The sequence below is a fragment of the Hyla sarda genome, chromosome 9 (assembly GCF_029499605.1).
Source record: "Hyla sarda isolate aHylSar1 chromosome 9, aHylSar1.hap1, whole genome shotgun sequence".
In the NCBI taxonomy this organism is placed as follows: domain Eukaryota; kingdom Metazoa; phylum Chordata; class Amphibia; order Anura; family Hylidae; genus Hyla; species Hyla sarda.
Window position 1 is genome coordinate 105,007,017 of NC_079197.1, and position 24,237 is coordinate 105,031,253.

General features: G+C 42.0%; 1 protein-coding gene across 1 annotated transcript in view; it reads right to left on the reverse strand.

Moving 5' to 3' along the window:
* The window catches only part of COMMD5 (COMM domain containing 5), a 29,273-nt gene extending 5,366 nt beyond the window's left edge, over nt 1-23,907 (reverse strand). The window contains exons 1-4 of the mRNA XM_056538696.1: nt 23,661-23,907; nt 18,095-18,255; nt 15,620-15,648; nt 2,354-2,404 (exon numbers count right to left, since the gene is read on the reverse strand). Of these exons, the coding sequence (XP_056394671.1) occupies nt 2,354-2,404; nt 15,620-15,648; nt 18,095-18,255; nt 23,661-23,817 (398 nt within the window). The 5' untranslated portion in view covers nt 23,818-23,907. The remainder of the gene's footprint in view (nt 1-2,353; nt 2,405-15,619; nt 15,649-18,094; nt 18,256-23,660) is intronic.
* Nucleotides 23,908-24,237: the final 330 nt, after the last annotated feature.

A 24,237-nucleotide genomic window follows, 5' to 3' on the forward strand; every position in this document is an offset into this window, starting at 1 on the left:
TTTTTGGCATATCATGTTATAAAAACATGCAATTCTAGGGTTTGGTATTTTTTTTTTTTTTTTACATTTATGTAATTTACCGTACGGGGTATATAATATTATAGTTTAATAGTTGGGACAATTACCCACATGGCGATACCAAAATATGTTTATTTGGAAGGGGTTAACCTGTGTCTTCTAAACTTTGACACTTTTTTTTTTAACACATCATTAGTGCCTTAGGGGACTTTTAAGAAGAATCATTAGATTCATCATACAGATCAATGCAGATCTATTGAACTCCATTGATCTGTGTGCTCTGTGCTCATTTGATAAAGCCTGGTCCAGCCAGGCTCTATCAATGACAGAGCCACGGTCCCTAGGGAAGCAGAGCTCAATCCACCCCACTAGACCACGAAGTAGCATCTACATGTCCCTTTAGACACCACTGTCAGCTTTGACAGCAGCGATCTAAAGGGTTAATAGTCGGCCGCATGACAGCTATTAGTGGCCACCCCCAGCTACTGAAATCAGCTAGGGGCCGCCGGGTATGAAGCAGGCTCCTGACAGGTGGGGCTATGAAAGCCAGTGTACTAAACTCAAAGAGGGAAGTCGGTCAAGCCCTGCTTGCCTGAAGCAGGGCTAAAGGGCTGAAAAATTCACTTGTCTGGCACCCGGAACTGCTTGTCCCGGGCATCGGGTAATATATTTACAGGGATGTAGAAATCCTAAGATTTTTTTTTCTGTTAACCTGCCCCAGCAAGATATGAATTTTAGCAAAACGCTGGATAAATGAATTTTACAGCAGGATGAATATTGTTTAAAAGGAACAGATAGGCCACCCCTTTTTATAAAAAAAAAAAAAAAAAAAAAAATTTGCCCTTCAGACAACCCCTTTCTGTACTCTGCTAATGGGCTTGTAGTGTAGCAGTGTCTGCAGCTATTGTTACATAGTTTAGTTTCGCAAAAAGTTGGTGCATTATTAGCTATAAACAGATTTGGAAAATTGCAACATGTTAGTGAAGGTGTAACAAAGATAAGATATTATCACATAAACAAAAAAAAAAGCCAACACAACAACCAAATACATGGGGGCACGTTACTGTGGCTAATACTCAATATACAAACAAAGGTTGCAGCAGCACTCTTGGTCAAAAATTGTAAGGCTCTTAATGAATTTTTGATCAAAACGTGTCCCCCATCCACCACGTGGAGGTGACCTCACTTCGGATGGGACCCTAACACGCTTACTATACCCACCTCTGCTGGGCATATAGCCTCTGACTGGGTGAATGCAGGATCCACTACCTTCTTTTTGTATTTTAGATATTATCACATGGATGTAATGATTAAAACAAAACTACATAGCAGTGGTTCTTAACCTGGGTTCGATCGAACCCCAGGGGTTCGGTGAGTCAGTCCCAGGGGTTCGGCGGGGGAGGTCGCAACAGGACAGGCAAACCAAGCAATTGCTTGGGGCCCCGAGCAGAGCCGGTGTTTGCCCGTCCTGTAGCGACGGGGCAATTCCCCCCATCACTATTAACTCCCTGCGGCCTCGCGTTAAGTTTCAAAGTGCAGGGCCGCCGGGACATAGCGCATGCTGGGACGTCACTGACGTCCCGTGCGTGCGCCCATGGAAACGAAGGTGCCGAGGACCGGAGGAGAGAGAAGGAGGAAGATGCCCGCTGGCCAGCTTGGTAAGTGACCAGCAGCACGTCATCTTCGGAGCACTGAAGTGGGCAGTACACAGGCATACAGCCTCCGGCCATACACTGTATATGGCTGGAGGCTGTATGTCTGTGGGGGAACACTGCCTACATCAGTGGTGTTCAACCTGTGGACCTCCAGATGTTGCAAAACTACAACTCCCAGCAGTTGTAGTTTTGCAACATCTGGAGGTCCGGAGGTTGAACACCACTGGCCTGCCTAATGTGGGGGAACTCTGCCTGCCTAATGTGGGGGAACTCTGCCTGCCTAATGTGGAGGAACACTGCCTGCCTAATGTGTGAGGGAACACTGCCTGCCTAATGTGTGGGGGAACACTGCCTGTGCCTAATGTGTGGGGGAACACTGCCTGTGCCTAATGTGTGGGGGAACACTGCCTGTGCCTAATGTGTGGGGGAACACTGCCTGCGCCTACTGTGTCTTAATGGTTTTGTTCTTTAATTGTTTTGTTCATTTTGTGCACCTATGTATAAATATAAACTTAAATATATACCTCCTATGTTTTGAATTTGAAAAAATCGTATTTATTTTTTCAATTAAGAAGGGTTCGGTGAATGCACATATGAAACTGGTGGGGTTCAGTACCTCCAACAAGGTTAAGAACCACTGCTACATAGTGTCCCTCTGCTCATCATATGGTGATACTGACCTGCTTCCATACACAGTGTTAGAAAAGTCTTCTATAAAGTCATCTGGGATTCTACAACACAAAGAGAAAACAGGATTGTTCAATATTCAAAAATTAAAATATTTTAAAATTACAGTAATAGTAAAATTTATTTATGGAATTTTGATTTGGAACTTTAAAAAAATAAAATAAACAGGCAGTAATACTGAATGCTGGAGTCGGTCTATTTTATATTACTTCAGAGACAGGACCCTAAGAGTTGGTGCATTTATTTATAGGAATTTAGGGAAATTATAGTTGTGTAATGAGGCGTTATCTAATGTACTCTGAGTTTTAATTCCTGTTTATTTCATATCCTTTGCAAGCAGTGAGTGAATAACTACATTTATGGGGGGTTATCAAGGTCGCCATCTCACACAAGGGAAAAAGATAAAATTCCAACTCCCCTAAAAAGAGCTAAGCTTTAACACCTTCCCTCTCGGGCCATTTTTCATTTTTTTTTCTCCTCACCTTCTAAAAATCATAACACTTTCAATTTTCCACCTACAGACCTATACGAGGGCTTGTTCTGTGGTGCCAACAATTTTACTTTGTAATAATAATAATCCTTTCACCACAAAATCTACGGCAAAACCTGAAATAAAATATTTTGGGGCAAAAAAATAAAAAATTACACCTTATCTTTATTCTGTAGGTCCATACGGTTACAAGGATATCCAAACTTAAATAGGTTTTATTCTATTTATTCAATTTGTATGTTTTAAATTGTCCACTTCTGACCCCTATAACTTTTTTTTTTTTTTTTTCCCTTATATAGGGATGTATGAAGGCTAATTTAAACTTTTATTAGGGAAGGGGTCAATGCATACTTTTTTTTTTTTTTTTTTTTTTTTTTTTTTTTTTTTACACACTATTTTAGATTGCATACACTTAACAATGCTTCTCCACTGGAGAGCATTGATCAGTGTTATCGGTGTTCTGCAGCTCCAGCCTAGTTCTCAGATATGGAGCAATAGAACACCGATCGGACAGCAAGGTAAGAAGCCTCCCATTGTCCTCTCAGCTGTTGGGGACGCCGCAATTTCACCGAGGCGGTCCCGAACAGCCCACTGAGCTAACCTCCAACTGTTTTCTCCCGTTTAAGACGCCGCAATCAACTTTGATCGCAGAGTCTAAAGGGTTAATGCCAGACATCAGCCCAATTGGCGATGTCAGGCATTAGCCGTGGGTCCTGGTTGCTGATAGCAACCGGGACCAACCGGGTATGATGCGCTCTCACCTGCTGAGCACGCATCATATGTGCTCAAAAACAAACATAAAAGCTAAATGAAACGCTGATGCGTTTCAGTTTATCAAAATACCTTAATCATGGCAGTAATCGCACTGTAACATACCTCTTTATACATCTTAGAAGAATCAATCAAGTACTGGTCACGTGACCTGCCCTAAGTCCGGCGTGGTCACGTGCTCATTCATAATTAGCTAGTGCTATGCACCTGTTAAAGTCAAGTTAAAGAAAGCAGAGTATAGAGACTAACATGTAAACCAATATCGCACTCAGTTATAACAGCATCCTATATATATATTATAAATCCACAGGATGTATACAAAATAGTTAATATATAGGCTAAATCCTTTTTCTAATTTAAACCCCGCAGGTATCTAGTGTCCAGATGGAGGATCCAAAACGCCTCACGTCTGAACACCAGCTTAGCCCAATTGAACTCTTTCAATACCTTGCATTACAAGAATAGGTCACCTGCGTGGACTTTTTTAAATGCCGCGTGAGGTCCCGACATGGATCTTTGGATCTCGTTTTAATTATGAGACATACGAGTATGCTCCACAATTCTCGTTTTCAGGACCTGCAGCCCACATACTGAAGGCTGCACATAGAGCATGTTGCCAGATATATACAACGTGAGTAGTTTGGAAATTAATAAATGATTTTACATCGTAAGACGTGTGTATTGAATAAAAAGGAGAGGGATTCATGAATTTTTGGTTGGTATGGCAGATATATTGACAACCTCCTCTTAGTGGGAAATGTCAAATCACAAAAATCATAGCAGTTTGTCACCTTTTTGAATTAAAAACAGTTTGGATTACAATTTACTGCTAAATGGGATAACCAGATAACCGGCTTCTTAGATGTCACCTAGATTGGATCTGTACAGGATAATAAAGTCCACACCAAAATGTACCACAAGGACACTGAGGGTAGTAGACTTCCTGTCACATGCAGCACATTATCCGAAACCTCCCAATTGGAGAATTTGCCAGAGCAAAGAGAGCCTGTTCACGTAGGGAAGACTACAATACTGCCTGTCTAAATATAGAAGATCGCTTAAAAGGATATAGCAAAAATATGAGGAGAGGAAAAAATATTGTGGACTCAAAACCAGAGGGACTTTATCTAAGGGACAAAAAACAGGATAACAACAAAGAAAGTCTATGAAAAAATAAGAAAAAAAATCATAAAATCAATTGACGCAAGCAAGAAAGATATGATTAAAAGTAAAGATGTACCAACATTCAGCACGACATGTAGTGTTCACTTCCAAGACATTAGAGATATCATATTGAAACACCTACCAGTGTTACACCATGATGACACACTGTCAAAAACTCACCAGAGGTATCGGAGTTGTACCGCTTAAAGGTTTTTCTTTATATAATCAATTTTCCTCCAGTAATTTCTCTAACAGTGCAAACAGTATGACTTGTCTATCATGTAAAGGTATAGTCAAATGTAATCGGGCTTGGTGTAGCCTGTGCAAATTCATGAATCCCTCTCCTTTTTACTTGTTCAATACACAAATGTCTTATGATGTAAAATAATTTATTAATTGCCAAACTACTCACGGTATATATCTGGCAACATGCTCTACGTGCAGCTTTCAGTATGTGGGCTGGACATCCAGAAAATTGAAAACGATAATTGTAGAGCATACTCGTATGTCGCATAATGAAAATGAGATCCAAAGATCTATGTTGGGACCTCAAGCGGCATTTCATAGAAGTCCATGTGTTCAGACGTGAGGCGTTTTGGATCCTCCATGCTGCCACAGTGAACAAACTGTGCTAAAAGAATAGGTGTGGGGGCAAGTTTTGCTCGCTTAATAATAAATCCCCCTTGTGGCGATTATAGCTGTGGAGGTGAACGCTGCCACGTTCACCTTGTATGTTAAAAGCCGATAAAGAAGGTCCTTCTGCATAAGAAATAAGAATTTATCTATAAGAACTGGATTTGGGTGGAAAACCCTAATTGGGACAGTGTATTTTTTTTTCTTTCTCCTGAGTGAGACACCTGATGAAACACCTGTAGCACTGCAGGAGCAGGTCTATAGTCTGCAGATAACTGAGCTTCTCCTGTGATACAACAAGCTGAAAGTGTCCGTTGGAAATATTTAGTTGGTAATCTTTTCTGAATCTCCCGGCGCAGCGTATGAAATACACGTGACTGTTCTGGGTGGGACAATATATTGACAACTGGAGGATAAGATGGCACCCAAGCTGAATAAAATACATAGCCCAACAAAGGACGCTAAAGCAGCTGGGAAAGTGGATAAATATTTTGTCTCGCCGGGGGTAGTGCCTAGAAATCGTGGACAAAATAAAACCAATGCAGGAGATCTGGGATTAGATGACTATAATGGAGAAGGAAGGGGATGTTCCCCAACCTGCCCTAGATAAAATATTAGCGGCAGTTGCAAAATGTAATACTTCCATAGATGTTCTCTCCAATCAAGTGGGGGTTATCGGTGTGGAAATCAATTTGATCAGGGAAGATCTAAAGAAAGTCAGGGAGAGGTGTACAGAGGTGGAGATGAGAATGTCGGGTGTGGAAGATGAGGTCCATAAGTTAAAATCTGAAGTACAGAGGATGTTAGGGGAGAACAAGTTATTAAATCAAAAAGTGACAGAATTTGAAGACCGCTCCAGACGGGGGAACCTTAGAATCTTGGGTTTCCCAAAGAGAGCGGAAAGTAAAGATGTGATAACTTTTATCCAAACATGGTTGATTGCGCAGTGTGAGGAGGAAAACCTCTCTAAACACTTTAGTGTGATACGTGCGCATAGAATTCCAACCCCCGCCAGTAGGGGGCAGACCACGTACCATAATACTTTAACTCCTGAATGATAATGACCGTGACAACATCTTGAGAATAATGAGGAAAAAAAAGGAGATAGAATACAATGGAAATAGAACTATGCTTTTCCCAGATTATGCAATTGAAACACAGAAGAAGAGATATACTTTCAGGGAAGTTAAAGAGAGACTTGCACATAATGGAATAAAGTTTGCTTTAATGCTCCCAGCCAGGCTGAAGGTTTTATATAACAATGAGACGCTCTTTTTCTCTAGCGTAGTAGAAGCGGTGGACTGGATGGACACACGGGGATTGAAAAATAGTGGTTAAGGTCCAGGGGGGGGGGACAATCACGTAAGGCTAGAGATTTGCCCAAGATGGCAGGTCACCGGGGGGGGGGGGGGGGGGGTGTAGGTTTGGGGAACCCTGGGGAAGACTGTAAGAGAATGACCATGGATGACTGTTAAGGCAGTGGTATGGAATGTATGAGGACTTGGGGATAAAATTAAAAGATCAGCGGTAATGGGAGTTATTATGAAGCACGCACCAGGTATAGTCGGGTTAGTTGAGACACATTTAACGAGAGAAACACTAATGGTTTTGAATCGTAATGTTTGGGGACATTATTACCATTCTCTTCATGCAGCATATTCACGGGGGGTTTTGGTGTTAATCTGTAGAAACTTAAATTGGGAATTGATTAGAAAAAGGGTAGATGATGAGGGGAGGCTTGTTTTTTTTTATATGGGAGACTAGAAAATGTAAGATGTGTATTAGCATTTGTATATATACCCCCACCTTTCTCATCCGCCGTCCTTCTTAAATTATTAGATTTTTGCGTGAGTTGCGGAGAATGCCCTGTGTTTGCCATGGGGGATATGAACTGCGTCCTAGATGAGAGGCTAGATAGATAGATGGAGGGCAAGCGGGAGTAAAGGAGAGGTGGGTTGCACTCCCCTGGCGAAAGTATGTAATGAACTGGGACTCAGCGATATTTGGAGGATATACAACCCTCAAAAGAAAGAATATTCATGTTGGAACAAGACCTGTCAGACTATGTCCAGAATAGATATATGTCTGGGAAATGACTCTAGTTTAAATAAGGTGATAAAAATACATTATTGGGTTAGATGTCTGTCGGACCACACAGCTCTAGAAGTACTGATAAAAACAGAGGAAGAGGTAAGAGATGGGTTCCAGAAAATTAACCCTCACTGGTTAAATTTGATAGAGAATGCCACAGTAGAAAAAAACTTGAGGGAGTTTTTTGCAAACAACTGGGGCACAGCAAGTGACCCGATTGTCTGGGAGACCTGTAAAGCTTACCTAAGAGGGGAAATAATAAGAGCAATAAAGTGGGGGAAAAAGAGTTTAAATCAAAAGAGGAGGGCTTAATAAGTAATCTTAGGGATACAGAGAAGAAATATACACAAAATTCATCAGAAGAGAGTAAGGAAAAATTAAATAAGCTACAAAATGAATTTAATGAATATATGTTGGAAAAGAGTAAAAATAAATTGATTTTTCAAGGCCAGCAAAGATTTGTACAGGCAGGGAAGCCTAACAAGTATTTGATGGCAATTGTCTCAAATCAACACACTAAGCAAAGAATTTCTGGGATAAGGAATAAAGGAGATTGGTGTATAGAAAAAAAAGGAAATAAGGGAATTTAGAGAATATTATGAGTTATTATATAGATCTTAATATAATAAGGAAAGAAAGGAAACGCTAAATTATTTGGACCAAATGGAACTCCCTAGACTCCCCAAAATGGAAAAACAAACAAACTAGAATAGAACTGAATAAAGCGCTAGATCAGATTAGGGGTTATACAACACCTGGAAGCGATGGACTACCCTTTGAGGTATATAGAAGGTTTGGCGGAATTTTGATCCCGGCATTACATAGAGTGATTGAGACCAGCATGGTGACCGGGAAATTACCGGACTCAATGCGGGAAGCGGTTATAATATTGATCCTGAAAGAGGGGAAAGATAAAGAGGATATGGGGTCGTATAGACCCATATCGTTAATAAATACGGATATCAAGATCTTCGCCAAAGCATTAGCCATTAGATTACAGAGTAATATCACAGAGTTAATTCAGGAAGATCAGTGCGGGTTTATCCCGGGAAGAATGGCCCGACACAATATATATATAGAGTCCTTACGAATATAGATTTGGGAAAATTACAGGGCGGGGAATTCCACTCCATCCTGTCTTTAGATGCCACTAAGGCTTTCGACAGGGTGGAGTGGGAGTTCTTGTGGGCAGTATTAGAAAAATGCAGCTTTGGGAAAACATATATAGACATGATCCGACTGTTATACTCCGAACCTAAGGCAAGAGTGTCGATCAATGGGAAATTATCAGAGCAATTTTCGCTCTCAAGAGGCTCTAGACAGGGATGCCTTCTCTCCCCCTTGCTGTTTGCTATGAGCATGGACCTTTTGGCTGTTAAGATCAGAGAGGAGAAGGTGATTGGCGGGTCTGGTGCAAGGGGGAGAGAGGACAAAATATCCTTATATGCAGACGATATCCTGCTTTTTTTTGGAAAAACTGTCGGATCTGACCAGAGTGATGGAGATTATCAAGGAATATGGGAGTTTCTCAGGGTTAGAAATAAACTGGTCCAAATCAGTACTCCTTCCATTGGGGGAGAATAATATATTCATAGAAAACTAAATAAAAATATTAAAAAAAGACGAGCACTTTAAATATTTAGGTATACAAATCTCAGGTAAATTAGAAGATCATTATAAATTAAACCTAGAACCCTTAATAAAAAACATGGAAAAGAAAATTAAAATATGGAGCGACTTCAAAATTTTTAAAGCAGACAGAATGATATTAATTAAAACTATTGTGTTGCCGAAAATATTATACGTATTTAGTGCTTCACCCATTTGGTGTGATGAAATTTTTTTTAAAAGAATGCTGTCAATCTTCAATGCTTTGATATGGGGTCGAAGAAGGGTAAGGATTAAGATAGAATATTTATGTCTACGCAGAAGAGAAGGGGGAATGGCGTTTCCGGACGTGAAAATATTTTTTAGCCGCCCAATTATACTTTATTAGGGGCTGGAGAGGATCATGTAGAGGATCATATGATGATATTTACCAGTTACTGGAGTCAGGGCAATTAGAAGAGAAAGGATGGAAAAACTGTATAAACAATAGCTGCCTTGAAAAGAACGTGGAAAATGGTAAAAAGGGAGGTGGGAATAACTGGGATATTGGAAATAGCCCTCATTTGGAATAATAAAAACACAGTAGAGGAAATAAATAGATTAGAATTTCGAACACTAGCACAATGGGGGGTGAATAAAATAGGGGATATATATAAGGAAGGGAAGATTAAAACATAGGAAGAGTTAAAAAAGGGTAGAGAAGTTGGGGTTGGGACATGGTTTGAATATATGAGATTAAGAGGTATAGTAAAAGTTACGGTAGATAAGGGGAAGAAAGTAGAAATAGTAAAAGGTAGTTTTTTTGATAAGATGGTGAATACAGAGATGGGAAAAAAGAGTTGTCAAAGATATAGAGAGCACTTAATACATTTTCTATATTAAAGAGAAATCATCACAGTAGAAAAATATGGCAAAAAGAATTGGGTGAGATAGAAGAAGCACAGTGGGGAAAAATAGACAAAATAATTAATGTTATTCCATTAAATGCGAATCATAGGGTGATACAGTTTAATATAGTTTATAGGCTGTACTAGACACCTCTCTTTTTGCATAAAATAGGTAAAAAGAACTCGAGTGCCTGCTCAAAATGTGGGCAAGAAGATGTAGGATTGTTGCATATGCTTTGGACATGTCCAGAAATAAAGAAATTATACAATTAGTTGAGAAAAGTTGGAAGATTAGTATAAAATTAACACCAATAAATGCGATCCTGGGAGGTGATATTGGGACAGAAATAAAAAGGGATTGGGGAAAAAATAATTCAAAGGTCACTTTTTTTATGCCAGATTAATTATAGTAACAGTAATTTACAAATCTGTTGAACTTTCTGGAACCAGTTGCTAAAAAAAAATATATATATATATATATATATATATATATATATATATATATTTTATTTTTTAACCCCTTCCCGCTATTGGACGTATGCATACGTCCAGGCGAATTACAAGTTCGTGCAAATGGACGTATGCATACGTCCAAGCGATCTCCTGCTCTGCCGCGGGCAGCGCAGGAGATCGCGGGTGGGACTCAGCTGTCAATCACAGCCGGAGTCCCACCGCAGCTGCCGGGGCCGCGATCGCGCTGTTCCCGGCAGCATGAACCCCATAGATGCCGTGATCAGTTCTGATCACGGCATCTATGGTGTTTGCAGGGGGAGCGCTCTCCCCCTGCCCATCAACGGCGGCTCCGCGATAAAATAAGGGGGATCGGGGGTGTCCAAGACACCCTCGACCCCCCTTGAAGAGATAGGAGTGAGGTGGCAGGGTTGCCACCCCTCCTATCCCTGCTATTGATCGGCGGAGCGGCCGACCAATAGCAGACTGGGGGCGGGGGGTTAAAGTTCGGTTCCCCGCGCTGTGCCCGCCCATCGGTGTCCGGGCACAGCGGGGGGAACCGTGTAGTAGCGGCGGCGGCAGCGGCGGCGGTCACTTACCCGGCGGCGGAGCTCCAGATGACGGCGGCGGTGGTGGTAAGTATGACGCCGCGTGTCCAGAGTCTGTTGCCTAGCAACATCTGCAGGGCGACAGTTTAGAGAGTGGTCTCTAAACTGTCGCCCTCCAGATGTTGCAAAACTACAACTCCCACCATGCCTTGACAGCTGTTTGCTGTGTTGGCATGCTGGGAGTTGTAGTTTTGCAAGATTTAGAGGGGTTCAGGCTAGAGATCACTGACAGTGGTCTCTAAACTGTAGCCCTCCAGATATTACAAAACTACAACTCCCAGCATGCCCAGACAGCAGTTTGCTGTCTTAGCATGCTGAGGTTTGTAGTTTTGCAACATCTGGAGGGCCACAGTTTAGAGACCACTGTCAGTGATCTCCAGCCTGAACCCCTCTAAATCTTGCAAAACTACAACTCCCAGCATTCAGGAACAGCAAATGGCTGTCTCGGCATGCTGGGAGTTGTACTTGCGTGCCTCCAGCTGTTGCATAACTACATCTCCCAGCATTCCCTTTGGCAATCAGTACATGCTGAAAGTTGTAGTTCTGCAACAGCTGGAGGCACACTGGTTGGGAAATACAGAGTTAGGTAATAGGTTCTATTACCTAACTCAGTATTTTCCAACCAGTGTGCCTCCAGCTGTTGCAAAACTACAACTCCCAGCATGCACGTTCTGTCAGTGCATGCTGGGAGTTGTAGTTTTGCCCCCCCCCCCCCCCCTCCCATGTGAATGTACAGGTTACATTCACACTGGCGGCGGATTACAGTGAATTCCCTGCTTCAGGTTTGAGCTGCAGCAGCCGCAGCTCAAACTCCTAGCGGGAGACTCAATGTAATCCGCCGTCAGTGTGAATGTAACCTAAAAACACTACACTAACATAAAATAAAGAGTAAAACACTACATATACACACGTACACTGCCCCCCCACCCCCCTTCCCCCCCAATAAAAATGAAAAACGTATCCTACAGCAGTGTTTCCAAAACGGAGCCTCCAGCTGTTGCAAAACAAAAACTCCCAGCATTTCCGGACAGCCATTGACTGTTCAAGCATGCTGGGAGTTTAGCAACAGCTGGAGGCACCCTGTTTGAGAATCACTGGTGTAAAATACCCCTATGTCCACCCCTATGCAAATCCCTAATTTAGGCCTCAAATGCGCATGGCGCTCTCTCACTTCGGAGCCCTGGCGTATTTCAAGGCAACAGTTTAGGGCGACATATGGGGTATCGCCGTACTCGGGAGAAATTGCCTAACAAATTTTGGGGGGCTTTTTCTCCTTTTACCCCTTATGAAAAGGTAAAGTTGGGGTCTACACCAGCATGTTAGTGTAAAAAAAAAACATTTTTGTACACTAACATACTGGTGTTGCCCCATACTTTAAAATTTCACAAGCGGTAAAAGAAAAAAAGCCTCCAAAATTTGTAACGCAATTTCTCCTGAGGACGGAGATACCCCATATGTGGGCGCAAAGTGTTCTGGGGGCGCACAACAAGGCTCAGAAGGGAGAGTGGACCATGTAAATTTGAGGTCTAAATTGGTGATTTGCACAGGGGTGGCTGATTTTACAGCGGTTCTGACATAAGTGCAAAACAATAAATACCCACATGTGACCTCATTTTGGAAACTACACCCCTCACGGAATGTAACAAGGGGTACAGTGAGCATTTACGCCCCACAGGTGTCTGACAGATCTTTGAAACAGGGGTCTGTGAAAATGAAAAATAAAATTTTTAATTTGCACAGCCCACTGTTTCAAAGATCCGTCAAATGCCAGTGGGGTGTAAATTCTCCCTGCAACCCTTATTACCTTCCGTGAGGGGTGTAGTTTTAAAAATGGGGTCACATGTGGGGGGTCCACTGTTCTGGCACCACGGGGGGCTTTGGAAATGCACATGGCCAAATTCTCTCTCCAAAAGCTCAATGATGCTCCTTCTCTTCTGAGCAGTGTGGTTCGCCCCCAGTGCACTTCACGTCCACTTATTGGGTATTTCCATACTCAGAAGAGATGGGGTTACAAATTTTGGGGGTTATTTTCTGCTATTATCCCTTGTAAAAATGTAAAATTTGGGGGAAAACAAGCATTTTAGTGTAAAAAAAATATATTTTTTTTTACATATGCAAAAGTCGTGAAACACCTGTGGGGTATTAAGGTTCACTTTACCCCTTGTTACGTTCCCCAAGGGGTCTAGTTTCCAAAATGGTATGCCATGTGGTATTTTTTTTCTGTCCTGGCACCATAAGTGCTTCCTAAATGCGGCATGCCCCCAGAGCAAAATTTGCTTCCAAAAAGCCAAATGTGACTCCTTCTCTTCTGAGACCTGTAGTGTGCCAGCAGAGCACTTTTCATCCCCATATTGGGTGTCTTCTGAATCGGGAGAAATTGGGCTTCAAATGTTGGGGGGTATTTTCTGCTATTACCTTTTTTAAAAATGTAAAATTTTTGCTAAACCAAGCATTTTTGGTAAAAAAAAAAAATCTTTTTTTTTACATATGCAAAAGTCGTGAAACACCTGTGGGGTATTAAGGTTCACTTTATCCCTTGTTACGTTCCTCAAGGAGTCTAGTTTCCAAAATGGTATGCCATGTCGTTTTTTTTTGCTGTCCTGGCACCATAGGGGCTTCCTAAATGCGACATGCCCCCCGAGCAAAATTTGCTCTCAAAAAGCCAAATATGACTCCTTCTCTTCTGAGCATTGTAGTTCGCCCGTAATGCACTTCAGGTCAACTTATGGGGTACCTCCATACTCAGAAGAGATGGGGTTACAAATTTTGGGGGGTATTTTCTGCTATTAACCCTTGCAAAAATTTGAAATTTGGTGGGAAACACACATTTTAGTGAAAATTTTTTTTTTTTTTTTACATATGCAAAAGTCATGAAACACCTGTGGAGTATTAAGGCTCACTTAATTCCTTTTTACGTTCCTCAAGGGGTCTAGTTTCCAAAATGGTATGCCATGTTTTTTTTATTTGCTGTTTTGGCACCATAGGGGCTTCCTAAATGCAACATGCCCCCAAAAAACCATTTCAGAAAAACGTACTCTCCAAAATCCCCTTGTCGCTCCTTCGCTTCTGAGCCCTCTACTGCGCCCGCCGAACAATTTACATAGACATATGAGGTATGTGCTTACTCGAGAGAAATTGGGCTACAAATTCAAGTATAAATTTTATCCTTTTACCCCTTGTAAAAATTCAAAAATTGGGTCTACAAGAACATGCAAGTGTAAAAAATGAAGATTTTGAATTTTCTCCTTCACTTTGCTGCTTTTCCTGTGAAACACCTAAAGGGTTAAAACACTTACTGAATGCCATTTTGAATACTTTGGGGGGTGCAGTTTTTGTAATGGGGTCATTTATGGGGTATTTCTAATATGAAGACCCTTCAAATCCACTTCAAACCTGAACTGGTCCATGAAAAATAGCGAGTTTGAAAATTTTGTGAAAAATTGTAAAATTGCTGCTGAACTTTGAAGCCCTCTGGTGTCTTCCAAAAGTAAACACTTGTCAATTTTATGATGAAAATATAAAGTAGACATATTGTATATGTGAATCCAAAAAAAATAATATTTGGAATATCCATTTTCCTTACAAACAGAGAGCTTCAAAGTTAGAAAAATGCTAAATTTTCAATTTTTTCATCAAATTTTGGGATTTTTCACCAAGAAAGGATGCAAGTTACCACAAAAATTTACCACTATGTTAAAGTAGAATATGTCACGAAAAAACAATCTTGGAATCAGATTGATAAGTAAAAGCATTCCAGAGTTATTAATGTTTTAAGTGACAGTGGTCAGATGTGCAAAAAAGGGCTGCGTCCTAGAGGTGAAAATGGGCTGTGTCCTTAAGGGGTTAAGTTTTTTTCCTGGAATACCCCTTTAACTTGACTTTAACAGGGGAATAGCACTAGCTAATTATGAATGATCATGTGACCAAGCCGGACTTAGGGCAGGTCACGTGACCAGTACTTGAATGATTCTTCAAAGATATATAAAGAGGCATGTTGTTCCAGTGCGATTACCACCATGATTAAGGTTTTTTGATAAACTGAAACGCATCGTCGTTTCATTTAGCTTTTATATGTTTGTCTTTGTCTGGATTTATTTGAAATGATTAAAGTTTAGATTTTTTAGAGGAGCTGGAATTTCACCTTTTTTTTTTTTTCAGAGATTACCCAAGAACCGGCCTGACTTTCTTATTCCATGCCTCCCTACTTACTTCCCTGAGGTGTGATTACTGGACTTGACAAGCGAGCTGACTCTTTACATATCTCTATTTTTGCACGCCATCTCACACGCCAGTCTAAATGAATCTCCTGGCAGCGCCTCTGAGGCTCTCGGTGTACCCTCACTGTAATGTTCCCAGCTCTAAGCTGGCGACTTCAGTTTAAAGGGGTATTCCGCCCCTAGACATCTTATCCCCTATCCAAAGGATAGGGGATAAGATGTCAGATCGCCGGGGTCCCGCTGCTGGGGACCCCGGGGATCGCTGCTGCAGCACCCCGCTATCATTACTGCGCAGAGCGAGATCGCTCTGCACGTAATGACGGGCAATACAAAGTCTTACCTGAGCTCTTTCAGATCTTCTTTGAAAACCTATGAATGAGACATGACACAGTTCAGTGATATTGCCTTCAGAGCTGCTATCCTGTATAAGACTGAATAAAGTGTATGAGGTCCCAAACAACAAAGGCGTATATAGATCAATGGAAAAAATCACTTTATTAAGTACACAGAAAGACATACATTTTAAAGTTAATAAAATCACATGTGAGGAGAGAATAAAACTGATGGAAACAGAAATGGAGGCATACATGGAAGATGTGACCACAATGTAGGTATTACTGTGGCAAGCATGAACCATATTCCCCAAAGACCTTAACCCCTTAAGGACGCAGGACGTAAATGTACGTCCTGATGCGGTGGTACTTAACGCACCAGGACGTACATTTACGTCCTGTGCATAACCACGGGCATCGGAGCGATGCCCGTGTCATGCGCGGCTGATCCCGGCTGCTGATCACAGCCAGGGACCCGCCGGCAATGGCCGACGCCCGCGATCTCGTGGGCGTCCGCCATTAACCCCTCAGGTGCCGGGATCAATACATCTGCGGCAGTGCGCGATTTACGATCATTCATTGAATATCAACTGGCTCCAGAAAGTTAAACAGATTTGTAAATTACTTCTATTAAAAAATCTTAATCCTTTCAGTACTTATGAGCTGCTGAAGTTGAATTGGTCTTTTCTGTCTAAGTGCTCTCTGATGACACGTGTCTCGGGAGCTGTCCAGAGTAGAAGCAAATTCCAATAGGAACTGCACAGAGCAGAATAGATTTGCTATGGGAATTTGCTTCTACTCTGGACAGCTCCCGAGAAACGTATCAGAGAGCACTTAGACAGAAAAGAACAACTCAACTTCAGCAGTTCATAATTATTGGAAGGATTAAGATTTTTTTAATAGAAATAATTTACAAAGCTGCTTAACCTTCTGGAGCCAGTTGATCTAAAAAATAAAAAGTTTTTTCCTGGAATACCCCTTTAAATACTAAAGGTAACGATAATAAATACAAAGTGCATACTGGGGAAATGTCAGAGCAAAAGATGCAAAGACACAGGGAACACAGAAGAAGCCTTGAGCGAAACGTTGGGTGGTGGAGGCCTACACACCTACTCAGTCCACTTGGTAATGATTGCTATTATTTTGCTATCTTTCTGTGTTCCCTGTGTCTTTGCATTTTTTGCTCTGACATTTGCCTAGTATGCACTTTGTATTTATTATTGTAAGGCTGCTTTCACACTATAAAAACACTTCCGTTATGAACGCCCGTTAGGAAATCGGCAGTTATACGGCCGGCACAAAATCACTAACGGCCGTTAGAACGGGAGAAATAGTGCATGAGCTAATTCTCCCGTTACTATCGCCCGTCACAAAATAATGGCCGTTATTAACGGGCAATAACGGGTTAAAACGGCTATTAGAAAAATCCCATAGACTATAATGGGATTTTCTAACGGCCGTTAGTGATTTTGTGCCGGCTGTATAGCTGCCGATTTTCTAACGGGCGTTCATAACGGAAGTGTTTTTATAGTGTGAAAGCAGCCTTACCCTTAGTATTTAAGGTCTTTGGGGAATATGGCTCATGCCTGCCACGGTAATACCTACATTGTGGTCACATATTCCAAGTATGCCTCCATTTCTGTTTGGTGTTTCCATCAGTTATATTCTCTCCTCACATGTGATTTTATTAAAGGGGTTCTTCACCATAGGGTGATTTTAGTACGTACCTGGCAGACAGTAATGGACATGCTTAGGAAGGATCTGTGCTTGTCTTGGGGCTAAATGGCTATATTATGAGATTACCATAACACTGTGGCTAGCTTTTTGTGAACTGGTATTTCCTTTTTCAGTTTTCTTTCATTGACTAAAAATCCCATAATTTCATTTTTCTCCCTCCCACCCATCAGCCACCCCGCCCATTGAAACATAAATGAGCTGCATCCATTCAAAAGACCTGTGCTTTTCAATCAAGGCGCCTACAGCTGTTGCATTAGTTGCAGTTTGATCTCTCTCCCACCAAGTGATCGCTCCACCCATAGAAGTAGACAGGCTCCCTGTCATTAGCTGACTAGTGAGTCAGGTCTCAGCCGCATTGCAAACTGGGAAAAATCTGAGACAACAGTCATTTTGTATGCTGTTAAAAATAAAAATTGGGGTGAAAATCACAGAAGAATTGTGGGAAAACCGTAACACACAGGTACAGACACTATATTATGAACTACACTAACTTTACAGCCCCTGTAGCATTGTCAAATAAAAAAAAATTCCTGGAATACACCTTTAACTATTAAATGTATGTCTTTCTGTGTACTTATGTTTAATAAAGTGATTTTTTTTTCACCTGATCTATATACGCCTTTCTTGTTTGTTGTTTGGGATTAGCTTTGGGCGTGGATCAGTCACACATGGGAATTCTTTTTGTTTAGTGTATGAGGTGACTACAAGCTTCTCTAACAGGTTACAGAACATATAAAGACCACTACCTCCTGCTTAAGCGTTGACGCTGACAGTCTGAATGCCACACGTAAGAGTGTGTATGAGCCCGAGATGACAAAGCTGAGTTGTTCTTCTGATATGGAGGTAGTTTCCTGTATAGCCTTCACTGAGTCGGAGCTGTCCTTGCCCTCAAGAGCGCCAACAACAGCTAGAATAGAAAAGAAGACCACAGATGACATCTGCCCTCGTGCCACCATATTACCCACATCAATACTCTAGTAAGAGGCCACTCCAGTGATAGCTGTACATAATTAAATATGAGTAGCTATAAGGAGCACTGACATCCTTCCACAATAGTATTACACTCGCATCTGTCTGCTGATACCAGATTCTTAAGAGGAGTACTCCAGTGGAAACCTTTTTTTTTTTTTTAATGAACTGGTGCCAGAAAGTTAAACAGATTTGTAAATTACTTCTATTTAAAAATCTTAATCCTTCCAGTACTTATTAGCAGCTATATGCTACAGAGGAAATAATTTTCTTTTTGGATTTCTTTTTTGTCTTGTCCACAGTGCTCTCTGCTGACACCTCTGTCCGTGTCAGGAACTGTCCAGAGCAGCATAGGTTTGCTATGGGGATTTTCTCCTGCTCTGGACAGCTCCTGATATGGGCATCAGGTGTCAGCAGAGAGCACTGTGGACAACACAAAAAAGAAATTCAAAAATAAAATAATTTCCTCTGTAGCATACAGCTGCTAATAAGTACTGGAAGGACAAATATTTTTTAATAGAAGTAACTAACAAATCTGTTTAACTTTCTGGCACCAGTTGATTTAAAAAAAAAATGTTTACCACCGGAGTAACCCTTTAAAGAGCAACTGTTATGAGATTTTAGCCCTCCAGACTACTACAATGTTGTTACAGATGTCCATAACAAGAGTGTAACCCATAACTTTATGGGTTTTTCTCCTTTTAGAACTTAGAAAATACATTTATCCAGCGGTCTGGCACAGCCGGATAGGCGTGGCTTGGGGTTTGCAAAGCCCCATCACGCCTATCCTCTCCTTTCAGCGCTGGGATCATTGTGTAGTAAGACACAGCGCATGCGCCCCTCCTGACGTGCACGCGCCACCGCCCTGTATTGACAGAGCGAGCACTCACTCCCGCTGCCTATGTGCTCACTGCACAGGTGCAGTACTAGAGGAAGGGAGGGGCGCATGCGCTGCTGCGTCTTACTACACAGCGATCCCAGTGCTGAAAGAAGAGGATAGGCACAGCGGGGCTTTGCGAACCCCAAGCCACGCTTATCTGACGGCTGGATAAATGTATTTTATAAATTATAAAAGAAGGAGGAAAACCAATAAAGGTATGGTTACACTCATGTTATGGATATCTGTAACAACATTGGAGTAGTCTGGGGGGCTAAAAACTCATGACAGTTGCGCTTTAAGGCAGCCATGGTGATGTGACTTCTAGACTACCACTTCACTCCAGTAGTAATAGAAGTAGTCTATGCTGACATCTGAAATAGACTTGTATATAGTGTGAGTGAATACAGCGGGTGGGCAAAGCTGGTGACACCTGTTACCAATGCCCTGCACACTCACTCCAAAATAGAGCCCCAGGTAAATGATGTGTAAGGGTGCGTTCACACTGAGGAATTCACGAGGAATAATTTCAGTCAGGAAATTGTTGCCTTCTCCATCAAGCGGAATTTCCATGTGGAAATGAAGAGGAATGAAGGAGGAGCCTATTTAATCTACTTTTCTGAATTCCGCTCCAATTCCGCTTGAAAACGATGTCGGGCAGAATTTTTTTTTACCATTGACTTCTATTGGATTCTGCTCGCGGATTCCACTTGAAGAATGAACATGTTCTTTCTTCAAGCAGAAAGGAATTCAGCGTCAGAATTCTGATAACAGAATTTCCGCAGTGTGAACAGGACGGCAGAAATAACATTAAAGTCAATGGGTGGAGGAGATGTGCATTAATATGGAGCGGAGAATTCAAGAGGAATTACTCGAGTAAACTCCTCTTGAATTACTCAATGTGAACGCACCCTGAGTGAGGACACTTTACTGTGTCTCAACTAAGCCTGAGGGAGATATAATGAGAAATGACTGGACAGTCACAGTAAAGGCTATGGCAAAGCAGAATTGTAGAAATTTTGCTTGAAAATAAGTATTCAGACCCTTGGCTATGATATGTTAAATTAAGCTCTGGAGGCCTATGTCTTTTGATCATCTCTAAGATGTTTCTACACCTTGCTATGGGCAACAGGTCAACTTTTCCTCTGCACAGGTTTTGATAAAGCTCCCAACTTGTTTGGAGTCACCTGTGGGAAATTCAGATGATTGGACAGAATTTGGGAAGACACAGCCCTGTCTATATAAGGCTCAGAGCTGACAGTGAATATCAGAGCACAGGGGTGTGGAAATTTAATAAAAAACTACTTGTCCACGGGACTAAAACGGAGCAAAATCTACTTGTACCTCATGACGATCCACTCTCATTTTTTCCTCCTCGCCCTATAATAGCCATAACTACCTACTATAATGATACTTTTTAATTTTTCAATAACCTATTCTCCGAACCCAAAAAAATTAATAAAATGTATTAGAGAGATATATATATATATATATATATATATATATATATATATATATATATATATATATATATATATTTTGCAGGGATGGAGGAAGCACAACCAAAAGTACCGTATTTTTCGCCCTATAGGACGCACCGGCGTATAAGACGCACCTAATTTTAGGGGCAAAATAAAAAAAAATAAAGATTTTGAACCCAATAGTGGTCTTCAACCTGCGGACCTCCAGATGTTGCAAAACTACAACTCCCAGCATGCCCGGACAGCCGCTGGCTGTCCGGGCATGCTGGGAGTTGTAGTTTTGCAACATCTGGAGGTCCGCAGATTGAAGACCACTGCATAGGAGGTAATACTCACGTGTCCCCGCCGCTCCGGACCCGTCACCGCTGCCCTGGATGTCATCACCTAGTTACGCACGCCGACGCACGTACGCGACAACGTGATGACGAGGAAGGAGAGCGCCGGCCAAACAGGGGATCCCTGAACTGAGAAGACAGCGAGGAGGCAGGTGAGGTCCCCCCCTCGGTGTCCTGTAAGCACTAACCCGGCTATTCAGTTGGGCTGTTCGGGACTGCCGCTGTGAGATGGCGGCGGTCCCGAACAGCCCGACTGAACAGCCGGGTTAGTGTCACTTTCCCTTCAGACGCGGCGGTCAGCTTTGATCGCCGCGTCTGAAGGGTTAATACAGGGCATCACCGCGATCGGTGATGTCCTGTATTAGCCGCGGGTCCGGGCCGTTGATGGCCGCAGGGACCGCCGCGATAGGGGTGTATTCACCGTATAAGACGCACCGACTTTTTCCCCCCAGATTTGGGGAAGAAAAAGTGCGTCTTATACGGCGAAAAATACGGTAATCACAAATATGTGGGGTGCAAGCAGGCACAATAGCACAGTCCCAATCGCAAACCATGAAAGTAGATCCAAAGAAGAAATTATCCCTGCAGCACACCCATAAAGTGCAAAACAGATGAGGTTTTATTAACCCATGTGGACGATGCATGCTTGAGAATGGCAGCGTGATGCTGCTGAAACGTTGTTTCGTCCACATGGGTTAATAAAACCTCATCTGTTTTGCACTTTATGGGTGTGCTGCAAGGATAATTTCTTCTTTGTATGTATGTATATATATATATATATATATATATATATATATATATATATATATATGTATAAATTGGTGAAGTGAAATTGAAATAGTAAAATATCATTTAGCAAATTTGGTGGTTTTCTTTTCTAAGCCATTTACCTTGTGGTTGAGATAACACGTTGTTTTGATACTTTAGGCCTGATTACAGCAATACCAGATTTGTATAGTTTGTGTCATGTTTTACAAATTTTTAAAAAATTCTGAACTTTTTAAAAATATTTTAATCGCTTTTTTTTTTTTTTTTTTACCCCTGTAGCTTATATATATATTTTTTTCTTTCTTTTTGCATACCAGGCTGTATGAGGGCTAATTTTTGGCGCCATAATTAGTTTTTTGTATCGGTACCATTTGGGTTTAATCGCTTTTTAACTTTTTTTTCTGGGATATTATAAAAATTGCAATTCTGTGTTTTCTACATTTACGTCATTTACCATATGGGATACATAATGTTATATTTTAATAGTTTGTACAATTACGCACCCAGCGATGCTAAATATGTTTATTTTCATTACGTTTACATGTTTTTATATAGGAAAAGGGGGCGATTTGAACTATTAACATGGAAAGGGTTAATGTGTGTCTTTTAAACTTTTATTAAAACTTGTTTTTGTTTGTTTTACACTTTATTAGACTTTTAGATGGAATCATTAGATTCCTCATACAGATGAATAGAGTTCTATTGTACTCCATTGATCTGTGTGCTCTGCGCTCCATTGATAGAGCCTAGTCCAGCCAGGCTCAATCAATGACAGAGCCACGAACACCAGGGAACAAAGGTAAGCCCTCCGGCTACCTCTATGGTGGATCTCCCCCCTGCGATCACGCTGCGGGGGGCGATCCACCCTCCTAGCCCACCAAGGAGCATTCACACGTCCCTTTAGACACTTCTGTCAGCAACGATCTAAAGGGTTAATAGCCAACCGCAGCGATCGCCACATGCTGGCTATTAGCAGCGGCCCCCTGCTACTGAGAACAGCTGAAGAGTACAGAGGGGACAGGAGTCAGGAGCCTTCTTCATACAGACTGCTGAGCGCTGCCGTGCTTGAAAAATTTGCCTGCCCGGTGCCCGGAACTGCATGTCCCGGGCGTCGGGCAATAGGAATTCCACATCCCTGGAGCAGAAACCAAGCAATAAGGGGGTAAGAACTGCCTATGAAGCTCAGAGACAGGATTGTATGGGGCATATCTTGAGAAGGGGACAAACATTTCTACTACACAGACCAGGCAAGAGGGATGCACCTGACATAGAAACTACTCTCTCCTCCAGATGCCTTGAAATGAGTCACATGACCTTCTTAACCAATTAAAGCTACAGATGTTTTCCTGGTCCTTTTTTATGATGGACTAAAGCATTGTTCCCCAACTGAGGGGCATTCAGCTGTTGCAAAACTACAACTTCCAGCATGCCCGGACAGCTAATGGCTGTTCAGGCATGCTGGGGGTTGTAGTTTGGCAACAGCTGGAGGCTCGGTGCTTAGGAAACACTGTCCCAGACCCTCCATGACTGACATACAATGCTCTGTAGATTTATCAAGGACAGTCTGGGGGTGAGGTTGAGACGTTGGCTGTCCGGGTATGCTGGGAAGTGTAGTTTTGCAACAGCTGGAGGCACACTGGTTGGGAAACACTGTTGTAGCTGATGCAAAACTACAATTACAATCATGGTCTGGCAGCCAAGAGTTGTGGTTTCACAACAGCTGGAGAGCCACAGGTTGGGGGCCACTGCATTAGTCCATCAGTACTCCATAATGAATTATTACCATGGGAAGCATGTTTGCTGGAGTTCCCCTTTAATAGTGGAGTAATTGTAATAGTGAAGCACAAATCTCCATATTATAACCCCCAGCATCACTTCTCACCCTTCAGAATCTTCCTGAAGACATCCTTGTCCAGGTCTTTCAGATGTCTGGCCATACCCTCCACCACCGGCGGAATCCGGGCCCCTAGGTAGCTGGTCCGGTCATTGCTGGTCACCGAGGAGGACGGATAGGGATGGACTGCCCTAACCGATGTCATCTTTACCCCTAAACCCCACACCGAGCGGGCTCTCTCTTCCTTGTCATGTGACAGCCAAAGAACGGGTCATGTGACAACTGAACTCCCCAGACACACTGCTGCCATAGACTTTGTCAACCTCAGCGCCACCTGGTGGCCAACTGGATTATAGCACGTATGAGAGATTGGTATATTGGGATGCATGAAAATAACGAAATCATTAGACTGTATTATTATAATGATGGTCACAATAATAGAAGTAGACATTTGGTTAGGGGTAGACTTTGTGTAAATATATGTGTTGGCAAATGTCACTGCTTTAACGCTCTGTAGCTGTTGCCCTCAGCAACCATGGTGCCTCCAGCTGATGTAAAACTACAACTCCCAGCATGCCCGGACAGCCGAAGGCTGTCCGGGCATGCAGGGAGTTGTAGTTTTGCA